Genomic DNA, 27,617 nt, shown 5'->3' on the forward strand with positions numbered 1-27,617 from the left:
AACTACAAGAACATATTTGAATCCTCGACATCGTTCCATCTGGATATAATCCATCTGGAGGACTTCAAAAGCATGATCGGGAGGCTGAAATCCACCCTGCTCTACGGGAACACTTTTTCCTGGGTTGAACTGACAACATATCATACAGGTACGGACTTTTTGTTTAGCTGCAGTTCGTAGATGTTTATTAAACCAAATGTGTTGAATGCTGTCTAGCATAGCTTTTTCTCCTAAATGCGCCGGACTGTGAATTGTAGCTATAATGGCTTGGACCATAGAGTCAGGAAGAAACCATACAGATTTCTCCTTTGTCACCCATCCCTGATCTGTCTGGATCCCTCCTAGTTCAGTCCATTTCTTTATTTCTTCTGTTGTGGCATGTGACTGTATATCAATTATATCAAGTGCGGGATCCTTAATCGTCATACACTGTATTGGTGTCCGAACTATTGTCTTTGTCATGTCGGATGTGCGAGTCTGAGCAGTCTGTTTAGCTGTTCTGTCAGCTAAATCATTGCCTTGAGAAATGATATCAGTAACCTTCATGTGTGCTTTACATTTCATAATCGATATAGCTGTGGGCAGATGGATTGCGTCTAACAAAGCATGGATGAGAGACCCATGCTGAATATGGGTCCCATGAGAAGTTAAATAACCCCTCTCTCGCCAAAGCACCCCGAAGTCATGTACAACTCCGAATGCATAACGTGAATCCGTGTATATGTTAACTTTCTTACTTGTGGCTTGAATACAGGCTTGTGTTAGAGCAATAAGTTCTGCTGCTTGGGCTGACAAAGTATCTATACAGTTTGTTTCAATAACCTCAGTGTCTGTTGTGACTGCCTACGCGGCCACTAAATCTCCCGTATTTGTTCTCATGCACGATCCATCTACATATAACGTCAGGTCTGGATCTAACAATGGAACGTCTGTTAAGTCTTGTCTGGGTTTCGTCTTTATTTCAATAACTTCAACACAATCATGAGCTAGTGGGTCTGTTCCAATTACAGGTAAAAGTGTAGCAGGATTCAATGTATTACAACGTCGGATCTCTATGTGTGGCTGAAACAATGTCAGTTCATAACCGGTAAGTCTTGCTATGGTCAGGTGTTGTGTTTGCGTTCGGTTCACAAGAACTTCTACTGCATGTGGTACTTGTACTGTCAATGGATGTCCTAACACTATGGCATCGCTTTGTCTGATTGCTAAAGCTGTTGCTGCCACTGATTTCAGGCACGCAGGCAAAGCCTGAGCTACGGGATCTAATGTACTAGAGAAATAAGCACATGGCTTGTGTGATCCTGCTTGTTCCTGAGTGAGTACTGACAAGGCAGTACCTTCGCGTTCTGTAACAAAGAGTGTAAAATATTTGCTGTAACATGGTGTCGCTAAAACAGGTGCTTGACATAGAGCTTTCTTTAAGCTTTCAAAAGCTTGTGTGTGATCCTGAGTCCAAGGGAGGACAGTCGATGTGGCTGCCTCCTGTGTTGTCAACTGAATGAGTGGTTTTGCTAGAAATGCGTACTGAGGGATCCACTGCCTACAATATGAAGTGAGGCCTATGAAAGCCCGCACCTCCTTTTGCGTCTTGGGTATTGACATGTTAGCAATTAACTGAATGCGATCTGGTGTAAGCTGCCTTCCCTCCTTGGACAGCGAGTGACCAAGATAAATAACTCGCTGGACACAGAATTGCAGCTTAGAAGGAGACACCTTGTGCCCCTTGTCGGCTAGAAAATGTAAAACTGTCAGAGAAGCCTTTTCACATTCGGGCTCGCTTCTCGCGGTGATCAGCAGATCATCGACATATTGAAGCAGTGTAGTGTTAACTGGCATGAGGATACTGTCGAGTTCTCGTTTCAGTGCTTGGCTATAGATGCTGGGGCTTTCTGTAAATCCTTGAGGAGCGCGTGAGAATTTAAAACTGCGCCCATTTAAACTGAATCCGAACAAATATTGACTTTCCGGATCTATGGGGACGCTGAAAAAGGCATTCTTGAGATCAATTACAGTAAAGAATGTTGCTTCGGAATCAATGGCTGTCAATAATGATGAGATATCGGGGACCACAGGGAATTGTGGCACAATGCATTTGTTTAATTCGCGTAAATCAATAACCAATCGATATACTGGCGGGGCTGTAGGATCTGTTCGTTTAAGAATCGGAATTATCGGTGAATTACATACATTGGAGTCTGTTTCTACAACTACTCCTTGGGCAATTAGCTCGTCAATGATTTGTAGTAAAGCCACTACAGCATCTTGCGGTAACTTGTATTGTCGCATTCGTGGTAGTACCACTCCTGCCTTTAATGTGACTCGGTATGGTGTAATGTTCATACAACCAACATCAGTAGGGCCTTGTGCCCATAGATGTGCTGGTAAAGTCTGTAATCGGCGATCCATGTCTCTGGATACATAATGACCTTTAAAATCACGTAAAAACAATCTTACTCCTTCCGGAGAACAACAGATAATAGCCCCTAGGGCTTTCAATGTCTTTATACCTAACAGGTTTTCTGGACAAGATTTGGTAAGCAATAAATCAGTAGTTCGTGTCAAGGGACCAATCGTAAGTGGAAGTGGCTGTGATACCTCATTAACAATAGGCTTTCCTGAGAAACCAAGGGAAACATTTTGAGAGCCTGAGAGGGGTGCCCCTGGAACTTCACTACGTTTTATTGTTGTTCGACTTGCCCCCGTATCGAGTAAGAATTTTCTGTCTTGACCTAATAATTCACTATGTACATAAGGTCCTTCTTGATCTACAGGAATCTCAATAAGGGGTAAGTCAACTTCCCTCTCTAGGCTAGTTCATGCGTAACGCTGATACTCAGGATATTCATACTGTGCAGTCTGATACATTTGTCGTGTTGTGGTTTGTGTGGCAGTAGCAGGCATCGGTGGTGCAGCTGGCACAAACTGTTGCTGAGCTGGCATGGACTGTCCATGCTGCGTAGCTCCTTGTTCATTCTGATCCTGTCTGAGTGGTCGTGGTCTTTCTTTCGCAATACCTATAGCTATATTACGCTTCAGGACTTGACAATCGTGTACATAATGGCCTAGTTGTTTACAGTAATTGCATGTTCCCTTTACAGGAACTGCTGAATCTCCGGAATGTGTCACACCCTTTTTGTGACCATCCGCTGGTACTGTCTGGGAAACTAGCATTTTCATTTTTGTATCCTTCATACGTCTTTGTTCGTGTTCTTGTTCATCTCTAATTCTATTGTGATGATACTGTAACATTTGTAGCATTTGTGACGGAGTGTTACTTTGCCAGGTACTCTCAAATTTCAATATCCTATTCTTCACTGGAGGCAATGCATTTTCCACTAATTTTGTCACAAATAAATGTGGATACGACTCACTACTTGCTTTTATACCACTATTTACACCAAAACATTTTTCAAATCGGGCATAATAATCACTTGTGTCTTCATCATGCTTTTGTTTACAGGCTGAGATTGCACCCCAATCTTCCTTTTTCGTAGTTAATAAACGTGGCAGTACTTGTACTAGTAAACCTGGTAATGCTTTAACTTTATCCCCGAGCCCTGAACCTGCAGTTCGGGCCCTTTCCTCTGCTTCTAATGCTGTCCAATCTATTTTTTGGTCTCCCACTTCCCACTCTTTTTCTTTCAGCTTTTCATAAATGCCAGCAGGCATTAGCACCTTTAATATCGTCATAATATCAGGATAGGTATACTCTCCCATCAGTAACATGTCTTTAATTTCTCGGTGAAAACCCGCTGGGTCTTTGTCATGACTGGGTACTACTTTCTTCATTTCTAACAATTCAATTTTTGTTATGGGTGTGTATACAAATACACGGTGAAACTGATTGTCTTCGCCTTTTATTGGGTGCACTTCTCGTAAGGGATTTTGTCTATCCATGTAATACGGCATTCTTTCCTTGCTGGGCAGCGAGAAAGGATCTGGGCTTACAAAAAGGACGTACTGTTTACGTGACACTAATATTTCTTTAATTAACTTGTTACTAGAACCTCTCCATCTATTCGTGAGTAGTTCAGTTAATATATCAGGTAAAGGACCAGGATCAGCATGTTGGCTCTTATATAATATAAGGAGTTGCTGAATCATATAGATTCCAGCTAAACGTTGTTCATCTGGACTGAGGTTAAAAAACGTGTGTGCTACGGTCTCATCACCGTATTTTCCAGGACTGTCAATCCAGTGGACGGCTGATCTGGCTAATTCTTGCTCATCCATGGAATCGAGGAGGTGGTAACCCCTTCGTTCTCGGAGTATTTTATCTGCGGCTTGAAACAAATGTTCAGGAGACTTCAGATTTATTATTGGCGTCGGATACGTCCTGCTATTATTTGGACATACAGAGTGTATTGGATCAGAAAAACATCTAGTATTATTACAGGATCTTCCTCTACCTACATAGGCTATGGTGTCCGATTGTCTTACGGAATCCCCTGATTCGGACATTTCATCTTGCTCGAACTCGTCTGTTTCCAATCTTTCTTCATGAATACGTTCTATTTCTTTACGGATCTTTCGGCACATGGCTATTATACAATTTTGCTTATCGTGTCTCCCTTCTGATATATTCTGGCTCCATCTTGTAAGAATAAGCATTGCATTCGGGTCTACCCCCGGTCGGTCTTGATTTCTGATCACACAGTTTATGAGGAAACGTAACAGTTCCCCCTGTATCTCTACTTTCTGGAATTCCATAGCTCTATTAATATATTCTGGATCTCGCCCTGTTTGAACAAAATGATATATTTTCTCTAGATGCGCAGTCATTCCTGGTAACTTCGCTAAATATCCTGCGGCTCGTCTGATGCGTAATGATGCCAGGACCATTTCGTCCTCTTTACCGACCACTGGGTCATATCTACAATCTATAAGAAGTTCCTTAAGCGCACGTTCACTTACGAATTTAGGTGTACGTGAATGCGCTGACTCTTGAAAAACAAGTTTATTTATTCTAGGTGGCGTAAAAGTATTGCTAGCACCTCCCGTGGCCCCATCTGGGGCGTCGGGTGTGAATGGATTCGTCGAACGTGACACAGCAACTATAGGTGTGGACACAGCCATGGAAGTACCTGTAGGGACAGATGCGGAGACAGATGTGCTTGCCGGAACTTGTGACTCGACTTGTTGCTGTAGGGATACGGGTGCTGGATCTTGGCGTTGGACCTCCCTGGTATGCGGTCTATGTGGGGCGGAATTAGCATACTCGGGAGCTGCGTCATCTAAATATGAGGAAAGAAAAACATCTTCCGCTGTTTTAGGGTGCCCCTTAGGATGTGCCTTGATTGGAAACAATGGGGGTGGCAAGTCTTTTGGTATCTCTGGAGCAGCCTTAGGTAATCCTTCGGCTAGAAGGGGATACATACCATTCATAAGGGCATTTCTCTGTCTATCCACTTGTTCTGATTTCACTCTGATACCTTCCTCAATTAATAGATTTTCTTGAACTTTATTTGAACTTTCTTTACTCTTCTCTTCCTGTCTACGTGCTTTTTCTGTACGTCTATGAGATTCTTTACGCCATAACTCAACAGCGTCTTTCTGTGACTGTCTGACCTTTCTTTTCCATAATTCTTCCTCGACTTTCATGATGCACTCTGCATCCCAGGTTCCCGCTGCGGGCCACCTTTGACTTTCTGGCAATCCCTTGGTGTAATCTACCCATAAATCAAGAAATAATATAGCGTCTAAGCCATGTTTGTGATACATGAAGTGCCCTGGAGTATCCCTAGGAGGAATAGGGACGGCTTCTTCGAGTACCCCTTTCCTAGTAGTGATCTGTCTTAATTTCGAAAAGAGCGGCATATTGACAACTGATCCGATACTTAATTTTGAACACACTTAATACAAAAAACACAATAATGAACAGTCATTCATACCACAATATGCAGGACGTTTTAACACATTAAACATTTAACATTTAAATGAACAACAATGATGATCGTCTGCAAAACTAAATCACCAAGCATAATTCTCGACAATAACTAGATACTTCGGAATACTTGATATACTGCTAAACAGTACATATACACTGCTAAACAGTGCAGACCGGATTTGTGTACCCAAATCCGTCTTGACCGGCACACCCTATGTGCGCGTCAACACGCCTCCCCGGCGATGGTACTCACCGGGTAGCTCCTTGAAACGGAAGGCCTCGGAGAATGGACTGGACTCGATGACTGCGGACATCGGACCCTCTGGACATCGGGACTTCGAAAACCTGGTGGGCCTCTGTATACCTCGGATCTTGCTCTCTCAGCTAGGCTCTGGTCGGGATACTTCGCACTTCTCACCGCCTCGTCTGGGTTGATCGCAGCCTCAGTCGCCCCCGCTTGACCGGAGGGAGCTACAGGAAATCCTGCTGGTACGCGTTATGGTCCGTCCAGCTGTGGCAGGAGACCGGGCCTGCAACGCACCGCCGGCGCGTGAGATGAGAAAGTGTCCCTGTTCGGGCGCCATTATGTGGTAAATATTCTATTACCTGGACTGAATTTCATACGGAGTCTTAAATAAAATAGCTCAGAATAATAAGAGGCAGAATCCGTGGTATAAGAGGTTTCTGAATGGGCTTTATTCCAAAATGGCCGACTCGAGTCGCGGCCTTCAGGTTCCGTCACCACGGGGGTTCAGGAAGTGAAGTACATACTTTATTGACAGGAAATTGCTTTTATAGAACATACATTACAATGAAACCAATGTAGAAGGCGTAACAATTGATAAGAGAAACGATACTGTAAGTGCGTAACCGAAAATGGGCGTAATAAGGAGTAAAAAGAAACATGATTGGTTATGATGTTATGCATAGGTGGATCTATAAGATAATACTTGGCATAGATGCGCGCGCAGCGGCATGACGTGTAATTGACGTGTAACTAGGGGGTGAAGGGGACTTGACATTTAGCTCTACATGTGGAGACAAAAAGTCTGGGGGGTCAAGTCAACCTAATCCCAAATCATATCTAACATCCTATGTTTAAAGAACTATGTTATCCACAAGGAAGGACTCTCGGACAGAATCTATTCTATACTGACTGTGTGTACGTGCACAAGCGTCTAAGTGTCTACACTGAATGCGAGGGGGTAGGAATATTCCATGGTAACAGGGCTATGAATTACTTGCATGAGGACAGAGAAGATGGGCCTTTTTGCTTGGTAACTGGAAGAATGTTTACTTAAACTACTAGGCAGGAATGCATCGGCTGAGGGGGAGGCAGATAATTCGAAGGTGAAATACAGTTCTTGGCAGAGAGTAAGCTGATGTCAGGCTTCGTGAGCCGCGCAGAGAATGAGACAAAGTTCATGGTCACAGATGCAGGCTCGGGCTGGAGCTTTCAGAGGCAGAAGGCAAGAGGAGTTTTGATGACAGAATCAGGGCCTACTTGCCTGGACTGAAAAGTGGAGAAACTTAGCCATATAAAGTCGGTGGCCTTTCATACTTAGGAATCGAATATCCAGCCCATTGATGGCGGATCTGACAAAGGACATGTTGACGGTGGACGCACATGTATTTGCGTCTTCATAACTGGAACTGGAGGGAACATACATGTACTTGTGACATGCACGTGGAACCGTTGGGGTCCAAGATAGGGGACATAACTGACCAGAAAAATCCATATTTCCACAAAGGACTAGTGAGTTCCTGCAATGGTAACTGTACATTTCAGGTCGAGGACTCCCCAATCCACTGCAGAGGTCTGACATGGGTTTTTTGACTCAAACATGGACGCTCTACATTTAACAAAATCTGTAGGTGAGACAAAGTGGTCTCTCTTCAAAGGGGCAAAATTTTCAGTGACAGCTATTGGATGGAAGGAAGACAATTTCAATTTGTAGAACAGCTGCATGATTCATTTTTAGAAACATTTCAAATTTGAATAATGACCTAGGAACCTAAGAGGAACCCCTGCCGAAGCCCGGAGAAGCACAAGTGATGTATCCTTTGTGACCGTCTATCCGTTACAAACAAAACCAGCCCCTTAGAGAGGAAATACTATTAATGAGGCGGCACGGCACCTGTCACACCAAAACCAGGCACTACCGCCCTTACGACTGCACATACCGACTGTATGCGGAGGTCGAAAGAAAATGCATGAGGCAGACCAGGTCTGGCTGTGATTACTGTTTAAAAAAAAAAAGGCAAATTGAGGGACCAGCACACAACATGGCGACCAGCTGACACCCAGCCTGAGCAGCCTCCATGCAACAGAAAATGGCTGAAACATAGGAGAAGGAGCCTAGGGGGAGGCACGGCAGTCTCGAGGCCTGTCTACAGAGCTAGGATTCATTAACAGAGTTTTTTGTTAGAAGCCCCCAGGGTACCAAACACCAAAGGCCCTATAGTTATGCTTCCACCTCGCGCTCCTCTCTCCACCCTACACTTCCTGCCCTTTTTTTTTAACCAATTTTTTATGTGTTTTCTAGTACAATATAGATTATATTGTACTAGAAAACGAATAAAATTGTCAATTTAAATAAATGTGGAAAAATACTAGCTGTAGCGTCGTGGCAAAAATAAATGTGGATAAATACAGAAAAAATGCCCAAAAAATAAATATGGATAAATACAGACGGAAATGGCAAAAAAATAAATACCATAAAACCATAAACCATAAAAATTACTGGAAATTACTGGAAATTAATTTATAAATATTTAATAATTAATCAAGGAAAAATTAATTACTTGCCACATATAAACACCACAACACACACCTAAAATTAATTAAACAATTAACATAATCAATTGATTAATTAAAAATAACGAATTATTAAACTATTAATTAATCAATTAACACATTAATTATTCAATAAATGTATATATAATTAAATTACATACCCACCCTATTCCCCTATAAACCCACGACCCGCTACGGAAGTAAAAACGCAAAATTCAAATAAAAAAAAATATTAACTACGATAAATTATAATTTAAAGCTATATAATTAAATTACTTCCCACCCTATTCCCCTATAAACCCACAACCCACTACGGAACTAAAACACAAAATTAAACTTTAAAGAAATTAATAACTACTAACATTTTAAAACATATAATAACATGACAAACAATTCTCATTGAAAACACAAAAATACACAAAATTACTAAAAATTCGATATTTTTGTCAACTATATTTAATACATCGATATTTTTTTAATCGATATTACTTACATGTCAGTCAATATTCTTGTCCACGATATTTCTGTTGTCGATATTTCTTTCCCATGATATTTCTGCTGCGATATCCCTGCTCTGCACCTATCTGACATTGTGGCAGGTGCTGCTAGCTGCAGCATCCGCCACATTGTCCAAAATGCACTGTTTACATTTCCCTGCACTACATGGCAGGCACCACGCGGTGCCTGCCACCTGGTGCAGGGGGGTACCCCCCAGTGCACACCCACCTCCCCCCAGCACAAGGGGGGCCCACAATGGGTCCCCAAATGCATCCCCGCCAGCCTGTGAATGGCGGTTGAACTGCCATCCATGGCTGGCGGGGATGAAGCATCCTAATATGGCGGACGGTGCCTACTAGGCACCACCACCATTCTAGGTATGCTTTTCAGGTCCGCCAGGCAATCGGAACGATTGCCTGTGACGGACCCGTGGCGGTCGGTCTTCCCGTCCGCCAGCAAACTGCCCGCCATCCTAATTTGGCGGGCAGTGAATGGCCGCAAGTTGGCGGTGAATCTGCCACTGGCAGGCTGCCAGTGGCGGATTCACCGCTATCGTAATCAGGCCCAAAGTATTTCTATTGCAAGCCAGTGAAATTGTCTTTTGCTTTGTAGAATGTGATGTAGGTTTAGAGCATAGTGATTTGTCAGACAAAGTGCAGCATAACTAAATACACTGAACTATCGATTCTGCTACGGCTCCCTTGCCATGTAGCTATGAAGTATGGAAAATAAAGAAATATGTAAAGCATAAGAGCTTGTTAGACACTCATAGCCTCATTCACAAAGGTAAACTCATTCTTCTGTGTAAGTTTACATTTCTTTGGGTATTCAGAAACTACAAGTTTAATTTTATCAGTAGTAATTTTATGACTGCAGAGACCATGCCCGTGGCGAAGCCTCCGCTTACAAAAAGATAGGTCTGTCCTATCTTTTTATGTGCAGAGTTCTCCTACCAATAGGACACACTTAAAAAGTCTGTATCTTTGATGCAATGAATTTGCTCCCTCTCAACTGTGGAATACACTTCATCTCTCTTCGAGAACTGTGCAGCCATGCTGCTTTTCAAAAGATTCCCAAAACGTGTCTGTTTACCATCTGAGTATGGCTTTCTATTGAAGAGATTCTGTATCTTGAACATGAATACCCTCTACGATTGCGACTCATACATTATTTCAGCTATTATATGCCTGGTATGTGAAATAACAAAGGTCATTCTAGACTTCAGATGTACAGAAGGTACAATATTCCCAAACAGATGCATGATCTGAATAGAATGTGTCCATCAGATTGTAAATCCAGCGAGGTGACCGATTTTCGAGTATAGATTCTACTCTTTTCGGTATATTCAGTACTAAAAGCTGAATTTTACTTTTCTTCCCAGTGTTTACCTTCAGTGAACAAACTTATTTTGTTGGCTGATGATTTTGATGTGGGAGAAAGACACTCCCAAATTGCATCTTGATTGAGCAAAGTAAGCAAGTGTGAAGTTCTCCAATGCAGCTGTAAAACAAACATTGGCATTGACAATGCGTCTGGCTTATGAATGAAAGAGCCTTGTGTGTCATTGATGGGTTTAGGCACTCAATAAGTCATCATACATGCAGTCAGTTATTTATCTTTACACTCATGCATCCATCCATTCATTCATTCACTGACTCATTCCTGCAACCACCCTCTGACACAACCGGCAATAAAACACACAGAAACTCAGCAACATATGCAAGATTAAAAGAATACAATTAGAAAAAAAAACATACTGCTGTCTAAACAAGATGGGTGTATGCTTGCTATGACAAAACTAAACATTGTAGCAGGTCTTCGTCTTGAAAAGGTATTGCAAATAGGCTATTGTTGTTTTAAAGTTCAAGAGGGAGTTACGGGCACCAAAACCACTGCTCACTATGGTAATCTACGAGACACCATGTAGCAAAAGAACTATCTGCAGGCTTTAATCGCGAGCAATAACAATCCGGCCTTAAATAACTATTGACTTTAACATATGCTTTTCACAAACAATGTCAGGCCTACCGCCTGTATAGTAACTTTTCATAATACACAACCGGGCATATAGCCTTTATTATTAGCTTGTCACCATAACCAACTCGAGCCCATTGTACTGAGTGTAAGCTTTCCTCGAGGCAACCATCTGGTATACAGTCATAAAATTACAGTTGCCAAAGCAAAATAGCCTCTCTCCCGGTTGTGGCGTGCGGGGCTGATTGCATCCCCGGAGTGCCTGAGGTGTGGCAGGGAAGAGGGCACATTCTTCCACACTATATGGCAGTGCGTATCCCTAGATAAATTCTGGAGGGGAGTGTTGGCATGCCTCTCGGAAGTGTTGGGGTGGGAGCTCCCCCGCTCGCCGCGGCTGGCTCTACTTCACATCATGGAGGATATAGGGAGCAACATATACAAACGTCATCTTATGTTGCTGGGACTTACACTGGCCAAGCGGGATATTGCAAGGGAGTGGAAGGCGGCACGAGCTCCTTCCATGACGAGATGGAAGAACGGCCTGGATTTCTGTATGGGGCTGGAGCACCCCGTTTTTGAGGCCAGGGGGTGCCCACGCAAGCACTATACGATCTGGAAACGATGGGCAGAAGCCCCCGTAGAGAGGGAGATCAATCCACAGGGGCAGCTGTACACGGAAGTTGGGGGCCATGGGGGGGGCAGCGCGGGGGTGTGCACGATGCGTGGGGAGAGTGGGATGGATGGAAGGGGGAGAGTAAGACTAGTTGGAGGAAGTGCGATCATTGGGTGTTGGGGGGAGGGGGGAGTTGGGAAGGGTGGTTGAGGGGTTTTTGAATATACAATTGTCTATTGCCTGTATGTACATGTATGAAGGATATGGCAGACGTCTCTGGGTTACAGGGCTCTACATGGTGATGCCTAAATTGACACAATAAAATTTGTTTTAAAAAAAAAAGAAATAGCCTCTCTCCTAAGAAAGCCTAATAAAGATCGTTATAGTGAATCTCTTCTGTCCCCACGGTTTGTTCATGTAACTCAACGGCACGAAAACCTTTGTCTAGAATGCAAATCTGTGAAATTCCATGTAACAAAATACCTGCCTTTATGTTTTAGTACAGTATAATTGCAATCCATACTTACAAGCCTATTGCCTTTAACGCATGTTTTTCAAAATAAGTTGGTCAGGCCTACTGGCTTTGTCATAACATCTCACAATAAAAAGATCATACCTATGAAATCTGGAATAGGGTTTACACTTTACCAAAGACTAGCTTATTCAAGTGCACTTAAAATTACAATCAACATGCATGCACTTATAAAATTACAAAAATGTAAATAAAATACAGCTCGAATAACAATATACAAACCCTCTTAACACAGCTGAACAAGAATCATCACAGTGAAACCGCCCAGGGTTTGTCAGAGTGTGTGGGCAACGCCAAAACCCGTGCCTACTGTGCGAATCTGTGAGATTCTAAAATACCTATCTATACTTCTAATACAATACTTACAGTTGAAGGCTTACTGGCTTTAAAAAATGCTTTTGATAATTACTAAGCTAGGCCAACTAGCATTTTCATAATGTTTGATGATAAGCAGACAAGACCTGTTGCATTGGACATTACATTTCTAGTGCACTAAACAGGCACATTGCTTGTCATCATAACCAACTCAGGCCTATGGTTTTAGGCGCAACATTTTTCACAAGGCAACCATCAGACACACGATCATAAAATTAGAAAAGTTAGAACAATGCAGCTGGCTAAGCAAGGTACTGTCTTACCTAAGATGGACTAACAAGGATTCTCACAAAGCAAATCTTCCATATATCCACAGTTAATTCACACTGAGTGACCAACACCTACTATGGCAGTCTGTGAGATTCAATGTAACAAAATACCTATCTGTAGGCTTTAATTTAGAATAATAACACGCCAAACTTAAATAGTTATCAACATTAACATACGCTTTCTGCAATAGATACATCAGGCCTAGCGCCTTTTCATAACATTTCATAATTAAGAGTTCAGGCCCGTAGCCGTGAGCATTGGCTTGCCACCTTAACAAACTCAGGCCGGCTGTATAGACTATAAATTTGTAACAATCCAAAAAGTGCAATATAAACAGTGCTTTTAAACACTGCCCAATCAAATCCTTTGCTCAGGGGAAAAACATGTGGGTGTAGCCTAAGCCCCTCTCTCAGTAGGACCGTAAAAGCTTTTTTTTTATTTTTTACATAGGGTCAAGTGAGAATTGCACTGTCAAGTCAGTCAGAAATTCTTTATTTTGGTCTAATTTAGACCATAAACAGACCACATATCCATAATCAGATCATACAACAGTACAAGAGCTTCAGAATTTAAAAACAATACATTCACATCATGAAAACAGTACATCAGCATAAGGTAACTGTCAGAATCCGTCCCAGGTCCGATACTCCTCAGGATTTGGGTGACGCTATATGGGGTCCACCTCTCGACGTCACCAACTTCCTGCACTAAAGGCACGGAAGACTGGAGCAATCAAGCGAGGGAAGGGAAGGATGGGAACAGCGGGGAGTAGAACCTGTAAAGAAAGAATTAACATCCAACAAAGAACATAAAAATGTTGCCACATCAGTTTACTACACTCGATAATTCTCGCTAACAATTCAGCAGTCCCATCAAGGATTATTATCTACTTAACACTCACACTCACTCTCGATGGCGCAAACATACACCTTTGAGCCTGCTGACCCCAAAACACATAGCATCCCCCTAATCTTTGGGAAATTATTTCGATAAGACCTCTAAATAATACAATAACTGAAGAAAAGTCTTTTCCTTCTCTGATCCTTATGATTAGAGAACAAACACGACGATGTGTCGGGGTCCTCAATAAACATACGGAACACAACCCTATGGAAATCCTTCCTAGCCGTGAACCTTAATTGTCTGTTCTTAAGGTTTTTGTAGGATACAGTCTGGAGAACTGCTTTTCTTTTCTCTGTAACTCAGGCCCCTTTTCTATCACCAGCCTCAGCTCCCAGCCTGACTATAAATTAGAAACCTGTCCTAAATCAAATACTGTACGTGGCGGTTACTTCACCGCTTGAAAGACTACACCCTCACGATTGCAAGGTTGCCTAACTTTCACGATTTTTCAGAGTTTCAGTCTTTAGGCCAGAGACTATGACCCATGTCCAGCACAATACTCAGGGGTATTTACAATTGTCTCCACGTATACTTGCTGTTAGTGGAAACTCCGGATACCGTTTTCCTCCTACACGCTGCCTTCGCGTGTAACGCGCACTCCAAACGCCACACTTCCTTGGTGACGAAGGGTCTTGCAAATGGCTTCCGGTCCGACCTCGTCCCTCTAGCCACTCACGACGGTAATGCCTATCTCCTGGAAATGTGGTCTCTGCCGCCTGATGCTCGAACGCCGATCTCTTCGGCCGCTGTGAACCAAATCGCGGGAAAAACAACTGAAACCCGTTCCCGCTCCTCGAGTCTTCGGATTCAATAATTACGCACAACTTCGTGCGTGCGTTCAGGGCGCTTTATGTCCGTAACTCCTCCCACTCATGCACCGGGCATTCTGGGAATCTTAGTCGTGGCAGGCGCTCGCAGTCCAGAACCTGACAGTAGATCCCCCGCCAGGCGCCTCCTAGAACCCGGTTTCTCGGGGTGTTTCCGATAGAAAGACCTGAGTTTGGCTGGCGCGTGCACGTTGGCACTGGGCAGCCATGAATCCTCCTCCTCCGAGTACCCCTTCCAGGAGATTAGGTACCACAGGTTTCCACCCCTGTACTTGGAATCCACCACACGTCGTACTTCGTACTCCTGACCGACATCCGTGGTTATAGCCGGTGGAGGTTTACGCACTCCTCCTTTTGCAGGTTTTAGCAGACTACAGTGGAACACCGGGTGTATCCGCAAGGAGCCCGGGAGCCTTAATTTATACGCTACCAGATTCACCTGTTTCATCACTCGATAAGGGCCGATGTATCGTGGATGGAAAACGCTCCGTAATTTAAACCGGATATTTTTGGTGGACAACCACACCCGGTCCCCTTTCTTGTACTGCGGGCCCTCCATTCTATGCTTATCCGCCCAGTCTTTATACCGCAGTTTGGCCTTCACCAAATGTTTCTGTACTCTTAAGTGTTCCTGTCGCAACTCTCGCAGGTGTTCTTGTATAGCAGGCTGATTGATGACACGTCTTGGCATAACAAACGGCAAAATCCTAGCGTCATATCCGAAATTGGCCCTGAAAGGCGAAATCCCAATGGAACTGTGGGAGGCGTTATTATAAGCCAACTCGGCCATCCATAACAAGTCCACCCATGATTCATGAGCGCGTTCTGCATAACATCGTAGGTACTTTTTTACTGTTTGATTTAACCTTTCGGTTTGTCCATCTGTTTGTGGGTGGAAACTGGAGGACAACGCTGAATCGATATGCAGAGCCTTACACCACCCTTTCCAGAAACGCGCCACAAATTGAGGGCCTCTGTCTGACACGATAACCTGCGTTATTCCATGCAGCTTCACTATGTGTTGTAACAACAGTTGTGATGTCTGTCCAGCGGTAGGCAGTGTCTTGCAAGGAATAAAATGTCCCATCTTTGTGAGGCTGTAGATAACTACTAGTATGGCAGAATGCCCGTGGTCCATAGGGAGGCCTGTGATAAAATCCATGCTGATGTTCTGCCATGGCGCACAGGGGGTAGGTAAGGGGACCAGTTTGCCTCTGCGGGTGGATGTGTCTGTCTTCCCCCTGGTGCAATCTTCACACCTCGACACCCACTTCTTTACGTCCTGACCTAGGGACTTCCACCAAAAGTATCTTTGCACCAGAAGCGTGGTTTTTAGAATGCCCGGATGCCCTGCCAAAGGAGAGTTGTGGCACCATTCAAAAGCTCATTGTCGAAGGGCTTGTGTGGGTAAGAACAATTTCTTGTTCATGAACGGCAGTCCCCCCTGGATCTTGCGTTCTTGGCATTGGTCCGCCCAAATGCTCCAAGCCTCCTGGCTCCTGTTTGTTCGTATGCTTTCCAGATACTCTTCTGCGCGTATGGCACAAATTACCATGGACGGTGATATAATAGCCTCTTTGATTTCCTTCTCTGCTCCTTCAACCGCCATCACTCGGGACAAAGAGTCGGCCTTTCGGTTGTCTGCTCCAGGACGGAAAGTGATGATGAAATTATACTCTTCAAAGAAAAGCATCAACCTCATCTGTCGAGGTGACAGACACCGGGCTGTTCGCAGATACTGTTGATTCCTATGATCGGAATAAACAGTTACAGGGAACCTAGCACCCAATAGATATGGGCGCCATTCCTGGAATGCCTTTTTAATCGAGAGGAGTTCTTTTTCAGCAATATTATAATTCCTCTCTGCCGGCAACAATTTCTGTGACAGGTATGCCACCGGGTGAAGCTGCCCTGTGTTTTTGTCCCTTTGTGAAAGGATGGCCCCTATAGCTTCGTTAGATGCATCTGCCTCGACTATGAAAGGAACATCCAATTGTGGGTGTCTCAAAACAGGTGCAGACGTAAACGCCTCTTTTAGATATTCAAAGGCTTGATTGGCTTCGTTGGTCCAGGCGAATGCTACTCCCTTTCTAAGCAAACGGGTAATCGGAATGGCCCTTTGTGAAAACCCTTGTATAAATCTCCGGTAATAGTTCGAAAACCCCAGGAAGCACTGTACTTCCCTCACGTTTTTTGGAACCGGCCACTCCTGTACCGCCTGCACCTTTCTCTCTGACATACTCATACCATCAGGACGGAGTATCACTCCCAAAAATTCCACTTCTGTCACACCAAACTCGCACTTGCTTAGTTTGCAAAATAATCTGTGCTTTCTCAACTCCTCCAATACCTGGGACACATGTTCCTGATGATTATTGACTTTCTCTGAATAAATCAATATGTCGTCTATATATACGACCACTGTTCTGTCCACGAAATCTTTGAGGACATCATTCAAAAAGTACTGGAATGCCGCCGGGGCGTTACACAACCCGAACGGCATTACCAGATACTCAAAAAGACCATAGCGAGTTTTAAAAGCAGTCTTCCACTCATCCCCTTTACGAATGCGCACCAGATGATACGCCCCTCGGAGATCCAACCTCGTGTAAATCTTAGCTTCCCTAACTTGATCCAAAAGGACAGGGATGAGGGGTAGAGGATACCTATTTCGTACTGTATTCTTGTTTAGCATGCGATAGTCGCAGCACGCCCTCAAATCCCCATTAGCCTTCGTAATAAAAAACAAAGGCGAGGCCGCCGGTGACCGAGAAGGACGAATGAACCCTATCTCCACAAAATGGTCTAGATATTCTCGGAGATGTTTCGTTTCTGGTTCGGAGAGCGCATAGACCCTACACGTGGGAATCGTAGCACCTTCTACTAGATCTATTTGACAGTCATACGGACGATGTGGCGGAAGTGACTCTGCCTGTACTTTGCTAAACACATCTGCAAAGATTCGATATTCTGTTGGTAGGACAACGTCCTTTTCGGTGGCAGTGGCTGCGACCCACGTGTTAGCCAACACGGTGGCCCCCGAACTCTCTCCTTGCATCATATGCTCTTGACAGTCCTCAGATAAGAACTGAACGGTTCGACGTCTCCAGTCGATGGTGGGATTGTGAAGTCTGAACCAAGGCATTCCCAGAATTACCTCATATTGCGGCGCGTCGATGATGTTCAATGCCAAAGAGTCAATGTGTCTCATCTCGCCTACTCTACAAGTTAACTTGACAGTCTCAGTTTGTTCTATGAGAAGTCCCGAGGTGAGAGGTTTGCCATCAACCGCTAACACTTCCTCCGGGATATCGCGCTTAGTCTTTCCTATAGCTAATTTTTCCACCAGTCCTTGATGGATAAAATTACCCGTGGCCCCGGAATCCAACATAGCGTTGATCTGAAATGTTTGTATGCTGGTTTCTAACCACATACTTAATTCTAAATGTCTTTCTGTCTCGCCCTGTGGTTGAGTGTCCAGGGATGGAATCTTCCACCTGGGAACCTCTACCACCTCTGATGGGTCCCCCCCCTTTAATGGGACTTCTACTTCCGCCACCGTGGCTATAGCTTTTTTATTCCTGTAATTGCCCCCTGGTTTTTTAGGCCTAGCGGGACACTCACGGACGTAATGCCCCTTCTTTCCGCAGTACATACACAAGCCTTGTGTTCGTCTGCTCTCTCTTTCAGTCCTTGACAATTGAGCATGGACCGCACCCACTTCCATGGGCTCTGCCGCTGCCTCACTTACCGTGGTCTCTTTCCTACTTCTCTCTCCCCAAAACCGATCCCCACCTCTGTCTGTAATTCGACCATCCAAACGCAATGCCAGACTAATGAGGGCCTCGCAGGTTCTGGGCTGAGGATCAATTCGAGCGATAACATCCTTTAACTCATTACATAATCCCTGATAGAAAAGAGACATTCTCTTCTCTTCTGGCCACGCCGCTTCCGCTACCAACCGATTAAATGTTGTTAAGTAAGTTACTAATTCCGTTCTCCCTTGTTTTAACTCCAAGAGCTCCCTGTCGGCGCTAAAAGTGGTAGTTCTCCTGTCAAACACCCCTTCCAAAGCTACTCTAAACTCATCCCAGTCTGATAAGACAGGATCGTTATGGCGTACTAAAGGCACCGCCCAGTTGGCTGCATCTCCAGCCAAGTAAGAGATAGCAAACGCCACCCTAGAATGGTTAGTAGGGAATGAGGAAGGCCTACAGGAGAAGTGCATCAATATCTGGGTTAGGAACACCTGTATCTTATGTGGGTCTCCTGAGTATCGCTCAGGATTCGCTAAAGGAATGGGTGGAGATACATTAACCTGAACAGGATGTACACTTGATCCCACATCAAACGGGTTCCTTGACAACCTATCCACTTTGTCACGTAAGTCCGCCGTTTCGGCCCTAGAGGCCGCCAACTCCCGCTGTACTGCGGCTAGTGCAACTAATACCTCTTCCATACTGCGTCTATAAACCACCCCCCGAACCGGGAGGAGCCTCAATACTTGGGTGCGTAATTCTGTCAGAATCCGTCCCAGGTCCGATACTCCTCAGGATTCGGGCGACGCTATATGGGGTCCACCTCTCGATGTCACCAACTTCCTGCACTAAAGGCACGGAAGACTGGAGCAATCAAGCGAGGGAAGGGAAGGATGGGAACAGCGGGGAGTAGAACCTGTAAAGAAAGAATTAACATCCAACAAAGAACATAAAAATGTTGCCACATCAGTTTACTACACTCGATAATTCTCGCTAACAATTCAGCAGTCCCATCAAGGATTATTATCTACTTAACACTCACACTCACTCTCGATGGCGCAAACATACACCTTTGTGCCTGCTGACCCCAAAACACATAGCATCCCCCTAATCTTTGGGAAATTATTTCGATAAGACCTCTAAATAATACAATAACTGAAGAACAGTCTTTTCCTTCTCTGATCTTTATGATTAGAGAACAAACACGACGATGTGTCGGGGTCCTCAATAAACATACGGAACACAACCCTATGGAAATCCTTCCTAGCCGTGAACCTTAATTGTCTGTTCTTAAGGTTTTTGTAGGATACAGTCTGGAGAACTGCTTTTCTTTTCTCTGTAACTCAGGCCCCTTTTCTATCACCAGCCTCAGCTCCCAGCCTGACTATAAATTAGAAACCTGTCCTAAATCAAATACTGTACGTGGCGGTTACTTCACCGCTTGAAAGACTACACCCTCACGATGGATGGATGGCACCTATAGCTTCGTTAGATGCATCTGCCTCGACTATGAAAGGAACATCCAATTGTGGGTGTCTCAAAACAGGTGCAGACGTAAACGCCTCTTTTAGATATTCAAAGGCTTGATTGGCTTCGTTGGTCCAGGCGAATGCTACTCCCTTTCTAAGCAAACGGGTAATCGGAATGGCCCTTTGTGAAAACCCTTGTATAAATCTCCGGTAATAGTTCGAAAACCCCAGGAAGCACTGTACTTCCCTCACGTTTTTTGGAACCGGCCACTCCTGTACCGCCTGCACCTTTCTCTCTGACATACTCATACCATCAGGACGGAGTATCACTCCCAAAAATTCCACTTCTGTCACACCAAACTCGCACTTGCTTAGTTTGCAAAATAATCTGTGTTTTTTTTCAACTCCTCCAATACCTGGGACACATGTTCCTGATGATTATTGACTTTCTCTGAATAAATCAATATGTCGTCTATATATACGACCACTGTTCTGTCCACGAAATCTTTGAGGACATCATTCAAAAAGTACTGGAATGCCGCCGGGGCGTTACACAACCCGAACGGCATTACCAGATACTCAAAAAGACCATAGCGAGTTTTAAAAGCAGTCTTCCACTCATCCCCTTTACGAATGCGCACCAGATGATACGCCCCTCGGAGATCCAACCTCGTGTAAATCTTAGCTTCCCTAACTTGATCCAAAAGGACAGGGATGAGGGGTAGAGGATACCTATTTCGTACTGTATTCTTGTTTAGCATGCGATAGTCGCAGCACGCCCTCAAATCCCCATTAGCCTTCGTAATAAAAAACAAAGGCGAGGCCGCCGGTGACCGAGAAGGACGAATGAACCCTATCTCCACAAAATGGTCTAGATATTCTCGGAGATGTTTCGTTTCTGGTTCGGAGAGCGCATAGACCCTACACGTGGGAATCGTAGCACCTTCTACTAGATCTATTTGACAGTCATACGGACGATGTGGCGGAAGTGACTCTGCCTGTACTTTGCTAAACACATCTGCAAAGATTCGATATTCTGTTGGTAGGACAACGTCCTTTTCGGTGGCAGTGGCTGCGACCCACGTGTTAGCCAACACGGTGGCCCCCGAACTCTCTCCTTGCATCATATGCTCTTGACAGTCCTCAGATAAGAACTGAACGGTTCGACGTCTCCAGTCGATGGTGGGATTGTGAAGACTGAACCAAGGCATTCCCAGAATTACCTCATATTGCGGCGCGTCGATGATGTTCAATGCCAAAGAGTCAATGTGTCTCATCTCGCCTACTCTACAAGTTAACTTGACAGTCTCAGTTTGTTCTATGAGAAGTCCCGAGGTGAGAGGTTTGCCATCAACCGTTAACACTTCCTCCGGGATATCGCGCTTAGTCTTTCCTATAGCTAATTTTTCCACCAGTCCTTGATGGATAAAATTACCCGTGGCCCCGGAATCCAACATAGCGTTGATCTGAAATGTTTGTATGCTGGTTTCTAACCACATACTTAATTCTAAATGTCTTTCTGTCTCGCCCTGTGGTTGAGTGTCCAGGGATGGAATCTTCCACCTGGGAACCTCTACCACCTCTGATGGGTCCCCCCCCTTTAATGGGACTTCTACTTCCGCCACCGTGGCTATAGCTTTTTTATTCCTGTAATTGCCCCCTGGTTTTTTAGGCCTAGCGGGACACTCACGGACGTAATGCCCCTTCTTTCCGCAGTACATACACAAGCCTTGTGTTCGTCTGCTCTCTCTTTCAGTCCTTGACAATTGAGCACGGACCGCACCCACTTCCATGGGCTCTGCCGCTGCCTCACTTACCGTGGTCTCTTTCCTACTTCTCTCTCCCCGAAACCGATCCCCACCTCTGTCTGTAATTCGACCATCCAAACGCAATGCCAGACTAATGAGGGCCTCGCAGGTTCTGGGCTGAGGATCAATTCGAGCGATAACATCCTTTAACTCATTACATAATCCCTGATAGAAAAGAGACATTCTCTTCTCTTCTGGTCACGCCGCTTCCGCTACCAACCGATTAAATGTTGTTAAGTAAGTTACTAATTCCGTTCTCCCTTGTTTTAACTCCAAGAGCTCCCTGTCGGCGCTAAAAGTGGTAGTTCTCCTGTCAAACACCCCTTCCAAAGCTACTCTAAACTCATCCCAGTCTGATAAGACAGGATCGTTATGGCGTACTAAAGGCACCGCCCAGTTGGCTGCATCTCCAGCCAAGTAGGAGATAGCAAACGCCACCCTAGAATGGTTAGTAGGGAATGAGGAAGGCCTACAGGAGAAGTGCATCAATATCTGGGTTAGGAACACCTGTATCTTATGTGGGTCTCCTGAGTATCGCTCAGGATTCGCTAAAGGAATGGGTGGAGATACATTAACCTGAACAGGATGTACACTTGATCCCACATCAAACGGGTTCCTTGACAACCTATCCACTTTGTCACGTAAGTCCGCCGTTTCGGCCCTAGAGGCCGCCAACTCCCGCTGTACTGCGGCTAGTGCAACTAATACCTCTTCCATACTGCGTCTATAAACCACCCCCCGAACCGGGAGGAGCCTCAATACTTGGGTGCGTAATTCTGTCAGAATCCGTCCCAGGTCCGATACTCCTCAGGATTCGGGCGACGCTATATGGGGTCCACCTCTCGATGTCACCAACTTCCTGCACTAAAGGCACGAAAGACTGGAGCAATCAAGCGAGGGAAGGGAAGGATGGGAACAGCGGGGAGTAGAACCTGTAAAGAAAGAATTAACATCCAACAAAGAACATAAAAATGTTGCCACATCAGTTTACTACACTCGATAATTCTCGCTAACAATTCAGCAGTCCCATCAAGGATTATTATCTACTTAACACTCACACTCACTCTCGATGGCGCAAACATACACCTTTGAGCCTGCTGACCCCAAAACACATAGCATCCCCCTAATCTTTGGGAAATTATTTCGATAAGACCTCTAAATAATACAATAACTGAAGAACAGTCTTTTCCTTCTCTGATCCTTATGATTAGAGAACAAACACGACGATGTGTCGGGGTCCTCAATAAACATACGGAACACAACCCTATGGAAATCCTTCCTAGCCGTGAACCTTAATTGTCTGTTCTTAAGGTTTTTGTAGGATACAGTCTGGAGAACTGCTTTTCTTTTCTCTGTAACTCAGGCCCCTTTTCTATCACCAGCCTCCGCTCCCAGCCTGACTATAAATTAGAAACCTATCCTAAATCAAATACTGTACGTGGCGGTTACTTCACCGCTTGAAAGACTACACCCTCACAATTGCAAGGTTGCCTAACTTTCACGATTTTTCAGAGTTTCAGTCTTTAGGCCAGAGACTATGACCCATGTCCAGCACAATACTCAGGGGTATTTACAATTGTCTCCACGTATACTTGCTGTTAGTGAAAACTCCGGATACCGTTTTCCTCCTACACGCTGCCTTCGCGTGTAACGCGCACTCCATACGCCACACTTCCTTGGTGACGAAGGGTCTTGCAAATGGCTTCCGGTCCGACCTCGTCCCTCTAGCCACTCACGACGGTAATGCCTCTCTCCTGGAAATGCGGTCTCATCCGCCTGATGCTTGAAAGCCGATCTCTTCGGCCGCTGTGAACCAAATCGCGGGAAAAACAACTGAAACCCGTTCCCGCTCCTCGAGTCTTCGGATTCAATAATTACGCACAACTTCGTGCGTGCGTTCAGGGCGCTTTATGTCCGTAACTCCTCCCACTCATGCACCGGGCATTCTGGGAATCGTAGTCGTGGCAGGCGCTCGCAGTCCAGAACCTGACCGTAACAACCTTGAAGGTCCAACAGAACAGGTCACTTTGTGTATTTGTATATAATAATCAATATAATTTAAAACAGCAGCACATAATTCTACTGCACCAAGTTGTTGTAAAAATGTTAGAGCCAACTGGTACTGCCTAATTTTCACAGACTTTAAAACAGCACATGAAAAGTATTTTTCATGAACTTTCAGAGAATGCATCGTGCTTTGTGGAGTAACATTATCACAGGGGCATTTAGGAAGGGTTCTAAACTGAGACCCATGGACAGGAAAGGCGTAAAAAAATGAATGATGCTAAGTTTGAGCCTTGTTAAACAAAACTTGTATTGAGGGTTACAAAATAAAGCATGATAAGGCTCCAAGCCCTGGATGTAAGAAAAAGTGAGTGAGCAGCCACTGTTTGCACCTTCGGAGCTTTAACTGCTCAGAGTTTAGACAAGTGATCAGAAAAATATTTTGACCCTTTCCTTAGATGAAACAGTGATCGCTAAAGGATTATAGTAATAATTCCTAAGGCCCAATTGCTCAAACAAATGCTTAGTGAATTTCCGCCGCAGAATATTATCTGCACTATCCAATGCTAAGCATGCGCAGTTTTCACAAGGATTAGCCAGAGACGGCGAGGAAGAGGAGGAGGGCAGCCCGGGGATGCCGCAGTACAGGTAAGTGTTTTTTCTTTTAATTTTCATTAAAGTCTAATTTATTGTTACTAGGGGGGGGGGTGGAGGTGGGTGGAGGCGGTTGGCGGAGCGGAGTTTGTTCCCAACTCTGTGGACCTCTGCGTAGTCCCGCTACGTCAACTATGCCCAGGGTTAACTTATATATGCTGTTGCTTCACATCTCCTTGGAAGGGACACAGTGTAAAATAAAAAATACACAAATCTCGCCGTCTCAGGCCTTGGACAGCAGAGATTGGCCAAGCTATACAGGTTTATTGAGCAATGATAGAACTCAGGTTAATGGACTTTACAGGCCTGGTCTTTACAGGGGGGGAATTGTAGATCTCCCGGTTATTTATTTCTCTAAGATTTTCAGGTAATTTAACATTTGATGTCCTCATAAACGTAAGATTTGTTGGCCAGTTTCCATGTGCCCTTATTTGCAGAGTTGTTTGTTCTCTCTGCTGGTTTGAGCTGCGAAGGCTGTATGAGCTAAAACGGCCAGACTGGGAACAAAAAGCAGCAAATGAGTTGTAGCATATTCATAATAAACAAAGTGAGCAAAGAAGTCCAAGCGCATAGCAACAAGTTACATTAATTTCGATTTGGGCATCAAGTAGGGCTTAATGTAATACGTTGTTTGACACCTTACAGTGCCAACTTTAGTAGTCCCAGTCAGACGTTAGCAAGGTTGAGGTGTCAGCGTGCAACTCTGCACTCGCCAATGGGGCTGCTAACCTTTTCAAAAGTAAAAATATCAATTGTGACAGGTAAAAATAGATGTTCCACTTTTTAATACACAGTGTGAATTTGTTAGACCACGCTCGATTCAATGCACGGGAGCAGAACGCCGCAAGTTCCCAATGCCCCTCCCAGGTTCTCCAGCACAGCACTTACTGCACGTGTGCCAAAGAAACCCAAGGTGGGAAAGGGGATGGGACAGAGAAGAGACGGCCACACTGCTGCTTCTTATTTTCTTTCTTCTGACTCTTCCTTCTTGTCTTCTTCTGGCTAGCACGACAGCTTAAGGACTGTAATATAAGTAACACAATTAGTCCTACGTCTATCTGCTTTTCTCCCTATATTACTCTATCGTCTTATTACCTACCCTGTCTGAGTGTGACCCTTGCCTCTCTTCTGTTGTGTGTCTTTTCTTTTTCTTGCTTCAATGTGCTGTAACTGAAGTTTTTAGAGTGTTAATTCTTTATTGGGTATCTCTCTTTCTTAACTCTACCTCTTACACTTACAGGTTCCTCACCTATCGGAATTACAGCTGGGAGATACAAGGGATTGTGTGTTGGTGAGTATCTTTCTGTCTTGCTTCACCTTCTATACAATGAGGAGCTATGCTGTTCGATATTCAATACAGTCTAAGTCTCTTTCGATATGTATGTATCTAGTTCAGGAATTCTCTTTGTGTTTTTCTCCTTACATAGCAGGTATCATAACTCGAATGTGTGTCTTGCATTAAGTGCTGGCAGATATACCTCGCTCAGCCTTTAGATTGATTTACTCGTGACTAGACGCTTCGCCGCTTTACACTAGCTCAAAATAACTGGCACAACCTCACAGAGCTTTCTCTACTGCAAACGCGAATGTCTAAAAGCTAGTCACTTCAATATTCACTAGCGCGTACTCCAACTGCTCCTCACGGAACAGTCTTACCGCGCTCTTCAGTCGACTCAAATTCCTCACGGGACGGACACGACACTCTCCTCCAACGTCTTCCTCAGAACCTCTGGAACAGGGTATGCTGCAAACGTGGTGCGCGACGAAGTTTTCCCTGTCTGCTTCGCGACGCACCTCAGCAACCTACTCTCCATCAATACTCAGGTGAAGTGCGCCACAGCACAGGCGCTTCACCTGGATCTACCTGATTGCGAGTGAGCACTAGAGCGCTAACTCGCTGTCCAAACTGGAGGCTCTTGGCGGCCATCTTAGAATCAGTTTTGGTCAATAGTTTACATTGGTCTTTTGTCTTCCTGATTCTTCCTTTTGCCTTTACCCTTACAGTGTTCACAAACAATGTTTTCCTGACTCGTGGTTTGACAATCCTGACAGTACCCTCCCTCAAAGTGCTTCCTTTCAGCTTGGGCTTTTTGGGAAATTTACTGTGAAACTCCTTAATTAACCGAGGGGCATGAATGTCTGAGGATAATACCCAAGATCTTTCCTCGGGACCATAACCTTTCCAAACCAACAGATAGTACAGTTTTCTCTTCCGCACCTTTGAATCTAATATCTGTTGTACTTCAAACTCCTCTCCTTTCTCAGTTTGGATTGGTTTGGGGGGCTTGTTGATTCTTGACCCACTCAATGTCGTTTTCAATAGAGATACGTGGAATCCTGGATGTATGCGCAACCCCTTGGGCAACTTTAACTGATAGTTTAGGGTACTCAATTTCTTGTCTATTTGATAGGGACCTATGAATCTTGGTTGAAACTTCCTGACTCCCTTAAGTTTCAGATTTTTTGTATTCAGCCAAACCCTATCACCTTCCTGTAACTCAGGTTCCCTTCTTCTCTTTTTATCTGCATAGTATTTGTAGCTCTCTTTTGCTTTGGTTAGATTTTTAGTGGCTAGACTATACACTTGTGTCATGTGTTCAACTAAATCTGTAACTGCTGGAACATCCACTTCCTGGAAACTTAATGATTGATGGGGATGCCTACCCGAGTTCAAATAAAAAGGGGAATAACCAGTGGACATGTTCTTAGCATTATTATGCGCAAACTCTGCTGCCCACAGGTAATCTGGCCAATCTCCCTCTTGATCTAATAAACACAGTCTCAGATACTGTTCTAATTCTTGATTGGCACGCTCTGTCTGCCCATCAGATTCAGGATGATAACTAGTGGAATATCTAGTTTCTATATTCAATTTTTGGGTGAAGGCCTTCCAAAAATGGGATAAAAATTGAGAACCCCGGTCTGATATTAAAACCTTTGGAATACCATGTGCTCGGATTATATTTTGACTAAAAGTGTGTGCTGCCGAAATGTCCACATCCGGGATGTCGGAGAGAGCAAGATGAAGTCAGCGTGAGTGCTCGCGCTGCTCGGCTGCTCACGCTGGACGCGTAGATGATCGGCTAGCCGCCCTGCGTCCCCGCGATGCGATGCCAGTTCGCAGAACACAGAGAACGCTGAGAACGCTGAGGCTGTCATCAAGAAGCTACGAATCTCCGCAGCAATTATATGGATGCGGTATTTCTAAGGAAGGAAGAATTAAGGCCACCTTTCGTTTATTTATTTGT

General features: G+C 44.5%; 1 protein-coding gene across 1 annotated transcript in view; it reads left to right on the forward strand.

Moving 5' to 3' along the window:
* LOC146863443 (uncharacterized) overlaps positions 1 to 27,617 on the forward strand; it is a 265,763-nt gene that overhangs the window by 184,467 nt on the left and 53,679 nt on the right. The window contains exon 5 of the mRNA XM_085642873.1: positions 25,610 to 25,660. Coding sequence (XP_085498999.1) covers positions 25,610 to 25,660 — 51 coding nt within the window. The remainder of the gene's footprint in view (positions 1 to 25,609; positions 25,661 to 27,617) is intronic.

Source organism: Triturus cristatus, chromosome 2_2, assembly GCF_964204655.1.
Source record: "Triturus cristatus chromosome 2_2, aTriCri1.1, whole genome shotgun sequence".
NCBI lineage: Eukaryota > Metazoa > Chordata > Amphibia > Caudata > Salamandridae > Triturus > Triturus cristatus.